Genomic DNA, 13,001 nt, shown 5'->3' on the forward strand with positions numbered 1-13,001 from the left:
GGAGCCAGGAGAGATGCAATGTTGCCCAGTCACCCCCCGTCAAGAGGAGACTCATGTGTTCCCTTAATTCAACACTTACGACGGAAAACTGCACATTCATCACACAAGACTTCTCCCCAAATGTCTAGCCACACTCTGCAGTTACCCAAGAAAGAAAATGAGATTTTGAACTGTAAATAGTTCCTCTGTGCCAAGGACTTCTAATCCTTGGTTTTCTAAAACAGGAGATTCGTAGAGTATTTCCATGATGCGGCTGTGTGCTTTCCCCTGCATTCTGGAGATTAAATCCTTTTGATCAGAGAGCGTTATCCTTGGCCATCCTGCTTTCTCTGGGCTCTAACAGATAGTGAGGATGGCATTATAGGACCAAACGAGTAGAGGGAAAGTGAATGGGGAAGACAAACAAAAGGATGGCATGGAGACAGTCATCTTATGTGGTTGGGTCATTGAATTGTATGTGAAATTGGAGCCCTAGGCCTGTTTGCTAGATTATGTGTTTTAAGCATAGTAAGAAATGTATGTAATATTGCAACCCGGTACACACACGTAAACACACACACACGTAACGGGTCACAGCCTGAAGTAGTAGATGAAGCCATGTGTGGTGGTTACAGCACGAACCATAAAGTCAGACCTGCCAGTCAGCCCCTGCTCTCCCAGCTGAAGGCCCCTCGCGAAGAATTTTGAAAAACTGAGACCCCGCCACACACTTAAAGTTGTCATCCTAACTTTTTTCTCCTCAAATTATAATACTTGCAAAAACTGTTATTTCCAGTTTGTGGTAAATATGCTTAAATATATTTTTGTCAAAATATGGAGCCACAGATTTAGCTCAAATTCGTGGAAAATTGTCCATTATATAATCTCATTGTCAAAGCCATTCCTCACTGTCACCCATCAAGCCAATCAGACTTAATTCCCTGTCGGAAAGGAAGTCAGTCTTTGTTTTGCAGCTCAAATAAACATCATAATGTACCTACCTCCTCACCCTGACAGCTGTCCTTCTGAATTCTGATTCTGAGATGCAGGGAGATAGATGGATGAGAGAGGGTAAAAGCCTTGCGCTAAATCTGTGCCTGGTTGAAATAAGGCTCCACTCCAAGACCTTCCCTCAGGAATGAGGCTTTCCCGAATTATCCCTTGATTTGATGCCTGGGAGTTTTTATATCCCAGGGCCAAGCTCATTCAGAGGTTTGATATGGATGAGAAATATGTCTTTCATTTGTAAAGGGGCAGGAAAACAATTGTGAATGGGGAAGTAAGAAGGGAGACTTGACAGATCTCAGATCCTCCCGGAACTTTCTCAGTGAGGACGGTTTTGGGAAGACCTGCCTGTGGAATTTGAGGATCTGAAAACTGATTCTCCTAAAGTTAGGACTGGAACCCCCAGGAAAGTTTGCAAGTACCCCTAGGTCCTTGAATGCAAATAATAACAGTATCTACCTTCAAAGATAATTATGAAGAATAAATAAGGTGATACAAGTAAAGCACTTAATGAAGTTCTGGGTGCATAGTAAATGCCCACCTTGTGTTTGCCGTTATTGCTGGTGCTATAGTTATTTGACCCCTCTACTCACTAACAATGTCATTTCTTGGTGGATGAAATAATCCTCAGGCCCATCCCTAACATTGGTGGGCGCCAGCCGGTTTAGCCACGGTTGGTCCACACCCCTGCAACCAGCGCCCCTTGGCCACTCCTTGGGCCGGGAACCCACATCTGTTGGCAAATTCCACTGTCAGAAGGACAGACTTCCACCCTGGAAGTGGACACAGGGTGTCTGGGCAGGAAAGTCAGGGTTCTGACCTTCCGGAGCTTGCACTAGAAAGGGTTAGATACAGGTCTGGGCATATTCCACCACCACCGCCCCCAGGCCCCCAGCAGATTTCTCACCCCGACCGAGGAGGGCAGGAGCCACAGAAAGCACAGGTCCAGCACTGTGGCTCCTCCTGCTCGGGTCTAAGGGTCTTACCTCGGGGTTGTTGTTAGATTCATTTGGGATAATAGGTGTGAATGTGTCTTTAATGTAAGATTTAAGTATTGTCTTGATGGCCTTCATGATCCCAAATTCTGTTAAAGTCAGCCCCCTTGAACAAACTAATGGAAACTACAGAAAAAGACAGGTTACTAAAATAGAATATAATGCCTTGTTTTTGTTTCAGGCACTGGCTTTCAGGCCTCAGGCTACAACTTCAACACCTATGACTGGAGGAGTCCCAAACAGAGAGGCAGTTTGTCCCCAGTCACTAAGCCTCGAAGCCAGACTTACCCAGATGTGGGGCTGAGTAACGAAGACTGGGACCGGTCCACAGTCAGTGGGTAAGGTTTTCACTAACTGCTGCCCTGTCCCAACTGCTTCCGGGTCATTTGGGCCAGATGTGAACTTCCCTACTTCCGGTGGCACCTACTGCTAGCATTGGAAGCATTGTGTGAAGCCACTGTCACCATCCGTGCTGGCCCCATGCCCAGATTCGAAGACTTGGGCCTGCCCAGTGGGAGCCAGGGCTCCACAACACAACAGGGCAAGAGCTAAGTTTCCCTGAATGAAAACAACAGTAGCACATGAGGAAATTCTACTTCTGTAAACCGTGTCCTCACTCTATGACTAGTTCCCTCTCCTTTCATTTAGAAGGTAGTTTCACATTACCTTACATTAGAAAAAAAAATTTTTTTTAACTGAGGGTTCCATATTTTTAACTGAGAGGTCTATCTTAGCAGTTTGCTCCTTACCAAAATATTTTAAGGAAATTCATAAAAAGCGATAGCACTTAACGGCTCTATACTGATGTTTATAATGAGTGGGGAAAACATATTTTTCTCTCTTAGAGAAAAGTTTGATTTCCCTTTCCCTGTGGACAGAGCAGATAGATACTCCCACGGGTGCCATGTTGACGCAGCCGTGAATACTCTGATATTCAATTAGTAAGACCATGGTCCTTCTGGTCTTTGAGATACTTTGAGTTTCCTAAAGCGTCCTTCTACTGGAGCTGGCTTGACTTGGAGGCCACAGTGGGAAGAAAGCCAGATCCAAAACGAATCTCTATTTTGTGTGTGAGATGAAGGAGAGAGAGATTCTGGATACCAAAAAAAATAATAAAAAAATGTCTGGCAAGTTCTTAACCCAGACTGTTTTTCACAACAGTTTTACAGGGGCTCCCGACAGCGCAGAGGCCGAGCAAGAGGAGAACTTCTGGTCTCAAGCGCTAGAGGATTTGGAAACCTGTGGACAATCAGGAATTCTCAGAGAACTCGAGGTAGCCTCGGTCCTGCTACTTTTATTGTTTCTACATTCATTTTTTCTCTTGGTCCTTTTGAGTTGGCATTGATCACACCAGTTCATTTAAAAGCTTTAACCCTTTCCACAGGAGAAAGCTGACAGGCGTGTGTCTTTGAGAAACATGAATCTCTTGGTAGCTACCCTTTATGTTTATATTTTTGCTTGTGAAGCTGCCTTCCCTGCCCCCTTGCCGTCTGGACAGTGATTTGATTTTATCCAATGCAGTTAAAAGTATTTCTTTCCCCATTTCCACCCCTCCCCCCCGCCCCGAGCTTACTGACCTGTGGCTTCTGCCATCGCTCCCTGCTAACCCTGACTGTACCTGTTTGCCACTGGCTCGTTCGGGGCGAGCTAAGCCTCCCAGCAGTGGCATCTCTCATTCTCTTATGTGCTTTAGAAAGGTTTCTTTGGCATGTTTTCATTTGTACCTGGTAGAGACATTAATTTGATCGTGAAGAGGAACATAAGAGGAAATTTTATTTTACTTCGTTTTGCCCTTAAAGTAGATGACAGTGCAGCTGGTGAAAAAAAGCCAGTCTGTTTGAAAAGCAGCCAACATATTACAGACCACGTTGCTGTTAATTGCAAATCCTGATTCTGTGTTAACTTAGTGTGAATTCAAGGAGTTGCAGAGAGACGGAGTATAATAGCTGAACTCCTGGTGAGTTCTTTAATCCAAGCCATAAATTTGCTGACGGTATTCACACTTCGGTCTGGGAAGTCCTGGACTGTTTCCTTTTATGTTCTTTTAAATTTTCTGAGCTGTAAAAAATAAAGTGGCAAAAGTTTCGTTTTTATTTTGATGTCATATGAGGTCCCCAAGTCACCATAAGGAATGTGAATGGCCTAATGGGGTGGAACTCTTGCAATTCTAAAATGATGACTCATCTTTATATTATTTTGCTTCTCAAATGCATGTGTGGATATTTTATGTGATTCTAATGTTTGTGAATCTGCAAAGAGAATTATAAAGAAAAATATTAGTTTGAATTTGTAAACATCATGATTATTACCTGGCATGAATTGCAGCTTCAGTGCACAAGTTAAAGGACCTGGAGATGGATAATCCTATAAAATTTAAATAAATTAAGATGTTAGCAATTGATTCCCTCTTATGAAACTTTCAGAAAAAGTAGAGTGCTTAAGTATCAGGTGGCTTATTTAAACTTTTACCACTTCCCGTATGGAGAAGGATCGGCATTCTCCCAAACTGAATAAAGATCTCAGTTCACAATTTTTGAACATATTCCTGCTTTTCAAAGCATGTTTTGGCTCATATGCCTTTTTCATTTTGCATTTTGAAATACTTCTCTTTTGAAGAAGCAGCTATTCTTCTAATAGCTTCTTCTACATTAGGAAAAATGAAGATGATGTAAAAAGTAATACAATGAAGTTGTGTTTTCACTCAGACATTGAGTTACCTAATGGAAACAACATCCGTCAGCATAGAAGTCATGTTGCAGGAGCCAATAGGTTTTCTCTAACATCATTTCAGGCAGGTGTGGCCCTCGAAATTATACATCCAGGAAAAAAAATGGGTTGAATTAATAAGCCAAAGAGAAATTAAAGTTTTCAACTAGGAAGAATGATTGACAAATCCATAAATTAGAGTCTCATTCACACTTTTAGCACAAAGAATATTCATTTATCAGTTTGGATGAACTCTGCTCCCTTGATTGCAAAAGCTACTATGCAAAAAATATTATTGGAGCTAGGTTCCTGCATAAGAAATTTATATCCAGCATTAAAAGTTAAAGCATACTATAACTGTAACAAATGTAGAAGATTAGCTAAGATGAAAAATGATTACAATTGAAATGAAAATGAAAATTATACTAGTCATTTTCCCCATTGCTAGCAATAATTTAGGTTCAGCTTTAGCGCTGAAAAATATATAGTTTTAACAAAAGAGAAAAATTCAGACTAAGACTTTGGCCAAGTTACTTAATTTCCTTATCAGGTATTTCTTCTTTAAAATATGGGAATTATAATGACTAATGTTTATACGGCACTTAACATAGAACATGACACAATAAATGTTTGATAGAAATTATTTTTGCCACTTTTTTGAGTAATGAATACTGCCTTAACTATTTTTTGCTTAGTATAACATAGGAAGAAGGTTTAACTAAATGTCAGATAGAGAACTCTTGAACGTATTCCTCCTAAGTTGTATGTATACCAGTTATCTCACTAATAATTTTGAAAAAGTATAATATAAATTATGAATTGTGCAAAATGAAAACAGGCAATACATACTCTTGAAGCAGAAACAAATCCTAGAAAACCTTAAATAATTACTTTTTATTTTAGTGTTTGTATTTGTGTTTTAATTTTAATATTCCTTCAGCAATATCACTAAATCAATTTACATTCACTTTAAACAAAACAATCTATCCTTTGAAAACTCGACCTGAAGACCTTTTGATAGTCTGTCATTGCTTCCATTAGAACCCTTTCTAGATCAGATTGTAACTTCTGTTGTGGCTAAGGCTCATCAAAGCAGAAGTGTTGCCTCCCGGCTGTAGTGATTATTTGACTTCCAATGTGTTTCCTGTTGGTCTAATGAAAAATGAGTATTAAAAATAAATGTTAACAAAGCAAATAACTAGTCTAAATAGGTAAAAACAATAGGTGGATGGTCACCACAGCAAGAAAACAATCATCAGATGCTGTCAGTAACAGTAGATTAAACAAGGAAATGATATGTGTGAGTTAAATGCCATAAAATAAAAGGATGTCCCATGTTACCAACAAAGCTAGTAATAGAAAGGTTTCAATTTAAAGGGGATTTATCTGAAATAAACCATTATATGGATAATCCACACTGGATAAATGTTAAAGGTTTTTTTTCATTTACTAAAAAAAGTCAGTTTTATGTGTTTCAACCTCATACTTGACTGAGAACCAATATAGCCTCATAGTCAAGAATAAGAGTTTTGGAGACAGATTGCTAAAGTTGTAATCCCAGACTCTTGGGCAAGTTGCTTCACTTATCCAGGCATCCCCTTCCTTAAGTGAAATGAGGAGGTATAATAATTATAATACCTTACCATATAGAGTTATTATAAGTATTTAATGGTATGCTACATACACACACACATATGTGGTACTTAGCATTTGTAAATGCTCAATGACCCATAAGGGTTTTTTTACAATTGTTTTTTTCAAAATTATCAGTAAGATAACTGATCTAGTCATGATATTGATAAGTTCACTTGTTTTGTTTCTTTTTCAACAGAGTTGTAGATATATGTACCTGTGTGCTAATACTTGGCTGTCATTCAAAGATCTTGTTAGTGGCATGTGTATAGCTGAACACCAGGTGAAGCTTGGAATTATAAATCTTAGCAAGATAACAAATGAAAACTCTACTCACTTTGCAGTATTCCCTCCTGATCAGTAATTTTAGATAGTGCACTTGGCTCATTTACTACCTATGGGACCTTGTGTACGTCAGCCTTTTTGTGCCTCAGTTTCCTCACATGTAAATTAGGAGGAATAACAGCACTTACCTCATAAAGTTGTTGTGAGGCTTAAATGCGTGAATACATTCAAAGGACTTAACAAATTACACTTCTGTTACTTTTAGCATCGGTATTAACACCACTAGATCATGTTGTAGCCAGTCATGTGGCACGTGGAATTTGTTTTCTGTATCCATGATTTCATGCAGATTCACTGATGCTGGTATACCATTATATAACCATCATATGGAGGAACACAGAGCTGGCTACAGGCATATTTTCAGAATTTTAGCATCCTCTAACCATGAGAAATGAGCATTCCCAGCATGATATTGGTTTCAAATGCTCTTTTTGTTCCACTTCTGAGACTCAGTCATTTTTGAGATCTAATCTTACCATTCCTTGTGTATTATGCAGGGAACATATTTGAAACTGAACAACCTTCTCAATTCACTGGTAAAATCCAATCCAGGTCTCATCACTTTTGAGCAAAGGGTTGAATACGGTAGCGTGATAAATGATTATTCCTTAACCTCTCTGAGGATCTTACACAAAGGTCATTTCTAAGAAACACTGACCTACGCCAAATGATGTGGAGACCTAGTGATCTACAGACTTCTCCGGCCGGCCACGTGGCCAAAGGAAAGACAATATGCCAGAGCTAGGCAGCCAGCATTCAGTAGAAGCCCTCGCCTTTGTTATCAATAGCCTCATTTCAGCCCATTGTTACCTCCAGGTGGGGCTAGAGGCACCACTGCAAATGGGGTCAGCCTGGTCCCCACTGAGGAGTTCTTAGTTCATTTCTGTAAGATATACTGAAGGTTGCCTCGTGAATCCCATCTTTAGATCCCACTCAGTGGAAAGTTAATGCTTAAAATGTAGTTTGCAGTAAGCAGATGTTAGAGCTTTTCAGTTTGCCTCCAAACTGCCAGGGGTGGTATTTGATTAAATAAACTCAATGGCTTAAGTACTTAAATTGGATTTGAGTTGTGCATTATAAATGTCACTTGCGAAGCATTTTCCCTGACTTTCATGGTGCAATTAGTACGTCCATTCTCCAGCCTTTGGTTATGCCCTGAAGAGACCGTATTTTGACTGGGCAGAAGGAGAAATGTGCTTCATGTTGTGCAACCAAACGCTTTTCTTAGTCCGTGGCTTAATTGTTTCTGAAAATTGTCAATGCCACAGGCAACAATCATGTCGGGGAGCACGATGAGTTTGAATCACGAGGCCCCTACACCTCGCAGTCAGCTGGGGCGACAGGCCAGCTTCCAGGAACGGAGCAGCTCACGGCCACACTACAGCCAGACCGCTCGGAGCAACACTCTGCCCTCGGATGTGGGCAGGAAGTCTGTCACCCTGAGAAAAATGAAGCAGGAAATGAAGGAGATCATGTCCCCAACGCCTGTGGAGCTGCACAAGGTCAGGAAACTCTCTTCTCTTCCCTTAGCGTCACATTCTGTTCAGCGTGGCCACCCTGATGCAAGCATGATCATGACATTCTACTGTGGGCTCAGCCAAGGAGAGAAGCTAGAGCTTAAAGGCAGATCATCAGAGACCGATTGTTCTCAAAACGTGATCTCTGAGAGGTGATCTCATAAAACGGGGAACACTGGCTTTCAAGCAGTGAATTTATCAGAAATGTATTTATGGCCAAAATCTTCTCACAGAAGTTTGAGGTTCTAGTGTCACGTGGAGCTTGAATGAGTTGGTCTGTTATTCCAACTTCATTGGAAAGGGGGAAGGATTTTCTAAATGTCGTACACTCCCAGTGTCACTGAAAAGGGGTTTCAGGGGTGACGCTGGAAGGCTTAATTATCAGTTACAGACTTCTCAGTAGACGGTTATATTATTCAGGGGACATGAAGTTCTCTTTGAGACATGATTTAGATGTCTTGGGTCAGGACAGGGTAAGCCCTGGTTATGTTCCATCTCTGCTGTGATAGTTGCCTCACTTTGCTTCATGGAAGAAAACCTATGACTGCAAACAGAGCTGAACTTGAGTTGCTGGCAGAGTTTGAACAAGGCACGTGTAGGTGACAGTGTCTGTGGAACCCAGGCCAAGGAAAGCGGTGGGAGGGAACTTTCTCTGGTTTTCTTTTGTAGAACTCTAATGCTTTTTGTTGTTTTGTTGCTAATACATAAGGATGTATAGCTGGTAACAATCTCACCCTACTTTTCCCGAGAGCCAAGACCCTCTCTGTAGTTAATAATCTGTTAACTGGAGATAAGTTATCTGTCTTACCCAGAAGAGCATGTAAATGTCAGGTTGAGAGGAGGTAAAGGCCAACTACTCCCTTTTTCCTCTAACGACTTCAGTCTCCCTAACTATTAAAAGTAGCTGTTTTGCAGCTGACAAAGGCTATAGTGAAAGAAAAGATTGTATAGGAAGTTGGGTTCTGAATTCTGTGTTCCAATCCTGGGTTCATTCTTTCATCACTCATTCATTCGTTCATTCATTCAATGCATAGACTGTGCATTCGTTTACTTAAAGAATGTATTATAAATCCCCAGGGAGCACATGGTCTAATGGGGAGACAGTCCAGGAAACAGTAGGAAGATGGTGGGATAAGTACAATAGACGCTAGACTAGGCTGCCCTGGGGGACAGCGGGGGCAGGGGCGGGGTTGGGGAGGAACCTGAACCCACTACAGAGGAACGATAAAGCCTTCCTAGATGCAGGTGTTGACTCCGCAGGAAGGTGGAGGATGGGAAGGCGTTCCAAAGCACAGAAACATGTACAAAAGGATGTCACAGATAGTGTACTGAGGGAGTGCAGATCTGCCAACGAGAGCCTTGTGCATTCAGAGGCATTACAGACTTTATAGAAAAGCAAAGACGTTTCTGACACTTTAGGGTGGGGACCCAGCTCTAGCCCCATATCACAAGTTAGTTTATCCAGTTACCCTGAATTGACATCTGTCTGGTAGACACCAGCCTTCACCACCTGTCACATATCCTAATCTGCTAATTGACAAACACCATTAGGAGGCTGTAAGGACTCCATTGGTGATTAAATTGCAGAAGCTGCTTAGTCACTGCTAATTCTGCTGTACCAAGAAAAGGGCTGGCCCTTCCTGATTCCCTCGGTTATTTAGGAACCCTGCCTTCCCCTCTTATCTAAAAGTCTACTGCCCAGGCAGAGGGGAGCATGCTGGGTAACCCACCTTCCTTCAGCACCAAAGGAAAAGGATACCAGTGAGTGCCTCCTGCGTGCTGTATTCTTTCTATTTTTAGCCTCCCACAACAATGCTTCTTAGCAGATATGTATTACCTCCAGCTACAGGATAGGGAAATAGCAAGTATAAAATAGAGCCATTTTTCCTTCTGGAGTGAAGCGGTCTCCTCAAAGGGAGATTCCTGATAGCCCAGCAATACCAAAGGCTTGTCTCCCCATCCCTCCTGTACTGAAAGCAGTTAGCAAAGATAACGACAGTCAATTGGCTGTGCAGGTTGTTATAGCTGCGGTTTTAAAAAATGTGCTGAAAATAGAATCATGCGTTTAGCAGCACAATGAGTGGCAGAGGACGGACTGTTTGGAACATTTGTGTGGGGGGCTGTGAATTGAGAGGCCACAGATCACAGACTCCGCTGGACCCACTTGACCTAATAAATGGGGCACTTCTTTCTTCCTTCACTTCAGTCATTTCCCCTCAATGGTAGCAGTAAGTGCATTTCCCATGTGGCGTCACTCTTCTTCCAGATTGATACCAAACAAAATAAGATGCTCAGAAGTAGGTGGTGTCCTGGGCATTGTAAGACACCCAAAATGATCTTGTTAAGTGAAAATGTAGCGGAGGAGCCTGCTGCCTGACAATATGGAATTCTGGGAGTGGTTTATGCTCACGTCTCGGGTATCTTTTCTTTTTTAAGTGAATTCAGTTACCCTGATAGGCCATCCACATGTTTGTTGTTAAACACATTCTCCAATTTTGAAATGCTTGAGAGGAGAAATAGTCATTAGAAGAGTCACTTTACTCAGAGCAGAGACTGGTAATTGCGCTTGTGTCTTGATTATGGGCGTCCTTTGAACACTGGAGGATTACCTGACACCATGAAAAGGCACAGTGCCTTGTTGATGCAATTGAGTTATCTTCCCATTGGGGTGCTATTAGCCTGTACTAAACCTTCACAGAAGTGAGGAAAAAGTACTCTTTTGGGGGGTGGTGGTGTGGAGAGGGGACCAGGGAAATAGAAAAACATCCCTTCCTCAAGTTAAAAATAACCCCAAGTCAAGACTGCACAGCTTGGCAAGTGGAATGACGGCTGGTTTTCAGTTCCCTGAGCCCCTTGGGTGGACTTTTCTACATAGACCTAGTGGAGGAATTCCCAAGGGGGCTGCAAAGACCAGAGTGGAAAGGCTGGGTAGGGTTAATAGCACACCATTCTGAACACACTTGGTGTTATTTTCCAGTTGCCATCTTTCTCGTGGCTGTGTGCCACTTGGTGAAAGCTGGCCATGAGAACAAGTTGTGGATCTGTCCGTGTCCAAGCCAGTACCTACCAACTCTTACTAGCACTAGAAACTGCCTCAAGAGGATAGGAATGAATGGGCCGGTATCCATCCCCCTTCCTGGGGAGAACAAACAAAAAGCAAAAACCACTCCGTCTCCTGATACAGAAAGAATAAAGCGTGGGCTTAATCTTCCAGTTTCTTGAGTTTCAACTTCCTCTCCATTATCTGCCCCTCCTTTTCCATCCAGCCCTCCTCACCAATACCTTTCCTTCCTTCAGACCTTATGAAAATACAGAGCTCAGGTGAGAGAGGCTACACGGTTTTTGTTTATTTCACACTAGCTATTGTGTCTGAGGCTCTGCCGTGTCCCAGCAGGTCTTCCGTCAGGTCGTCCCCGTTCATTCCTGAACCTGAAAAGCTAGTTATCCTTCCTGACACTTGAGAACAAAGCACCACAGCCTCACTTCCCTTTTTGGCCTTTGTGGTTGGAGGAGGAAGTTGGCGCTGGAGTGATGATTTGGTACTTAGATGGGGAGCACGGGAGGTGGAGAAGTGAGGGGGTCACAGGGAAGTGATACTCGTGTCTCCAGAGGCCATTGCCTCTCAAACTTTCTTGGCTAAGACACAGTCCAAAATACATTTTACCTCACAATTCAGGACACACATACACCCACATTCATATATGTAAATGAATCCAAAAATTGACTGCACAGTATATGCTAACATTTTCTGTTTTGTTTGATGCCCACTTCTTTTGCAATATTCTCCCCAGTTCAGGAACAGGCTCGGCCTTAAGAGGAAATATGAAATGGAAATACATATCTTATTCCGGCACAGGCATCTTTCTTCACCAAATATTTGCAGTTGGTACTCAAGATCCAGTGAATTGTCAGGCAGACAGAGGTTTGGTCACAATCTGACAGTCATTGGCTACGTCACTCCTCTGAACTTCAGTTTACTCACTTAGCAGAAGAGGGGAGAGATCACCTGCTATCAGGAGAGGAGACTTCACAAATAGCATTTCCCAGGTGAAGTCACCATTCAGAGTCTTACCTCAGCCCTACAGCGTCAGAAACCCAGAAAATGAGATCTCCTCAGGATCCCAGCCTTAAAGACGATTCAGGCAGCTGCCTTAGAGCCTCCAGAGATGGAGGTGTACACCATAATGAGAATCTCTTTAGAGAGAGAAATGGACGTGTGTCTAGTTACTAGTCACTACATCAGTCTGACAAGCATATTCTCTCCTTGTAAAACCAGGGGCAGCTGACAACCAGTGTGGAATTATAGGACAAGGGTTGGAGTTTAGGTTGTATGTTTTATATGAGTAATGACATCCAGCCCCGACAGTCCTCAGAATAGATTGTTTCAATCAGCTTCCCTTGTCTGTGATTCTGTTAAGACTTACTTTTCAAAAATGTAAAAAACAAAATTCTTAAACAGATGATTGGCTCGTGCAAAAAAAAAGTGTTTTTTAACTCATTAATGAGGACTGACAGCAGGATGAAAAAGCTTGTTCAAAGGGAAGATAAAGAAACTATACCATATATATATATATATATATATATATATATATATATATCTCAGTCCATGGAGGGAAAAAAAGAATGCCAAATAAGATTTCCTAGTTAAAATGAAAGCTGCTCAATGACTTACAGGGAAATAAAAGCAAGGCCTTTGAACTTATCTTTTCTGAGGGACCGAACTCAGTTTGCATCGTATCTCTTCTCTGTAAGTTGCCGTCCACTTTTACAGAGTCTGAGCCCTGAGCCATAGAAATGCTAAGTCAAACAGAGTGCAGTCCCC

The 13,001-nt window shown here is 41.9% G+C and overlaps 1 protein-coding gene across 6 annotated transcripts in view; it reads left to right on the top strand.

The window, feature by feature from the left end:
* The window catches only part of GRIP1 (glutamate receptor interacting protein 1), a 721,542-nt gene that overhangs the window by 687,615 nt on the left and 20,926 nt on the right, over positions 1 to 13,001 (top strand). For 5 of the 6 annotated variants that reach the window (XM_061206277.1, XM_061206278.1, XM_061206279.1 and 2 more), the window contains 3 exons: positions 2,161 to 2,317; positions 3,141 to 3,252; positions 7,931 to 8,164. In XM_061206277.1, coding sequence (XP_061062260.1) covers positions 2,161 to 2,317; positions 3,141 to 3,252; positions 7,931 to 8,164 — 503 coding nt within the window. Of the gene's footprint in view, positions 1 to 2,160; positions 2,318 to 3,140; positions 3,253 to 3,363; positions 3,409 to 7,930; positions 8,165 to 13,001 lie in introns of all 6 variants that reach the window. The other variant, XM_061206276.1, reaches the window with a different exon arrangement.

The sequence above is a fragment of the Eubalaena glacialis genome, chromosome 11 (assembly GCF_028564815.1).
Source record: "Eubalaena glacialis isolate mEubGla1 chromosome 11, mEubGla1.1.hap2.+ XY, whole genome shotgun sequence".
Lineage (NCBI taxonomy): Eukaryota > Metazoa > Chordata > Mammalia > Artiodactyla > Balaenidae > Eubalaena > Eubalaena glacialis.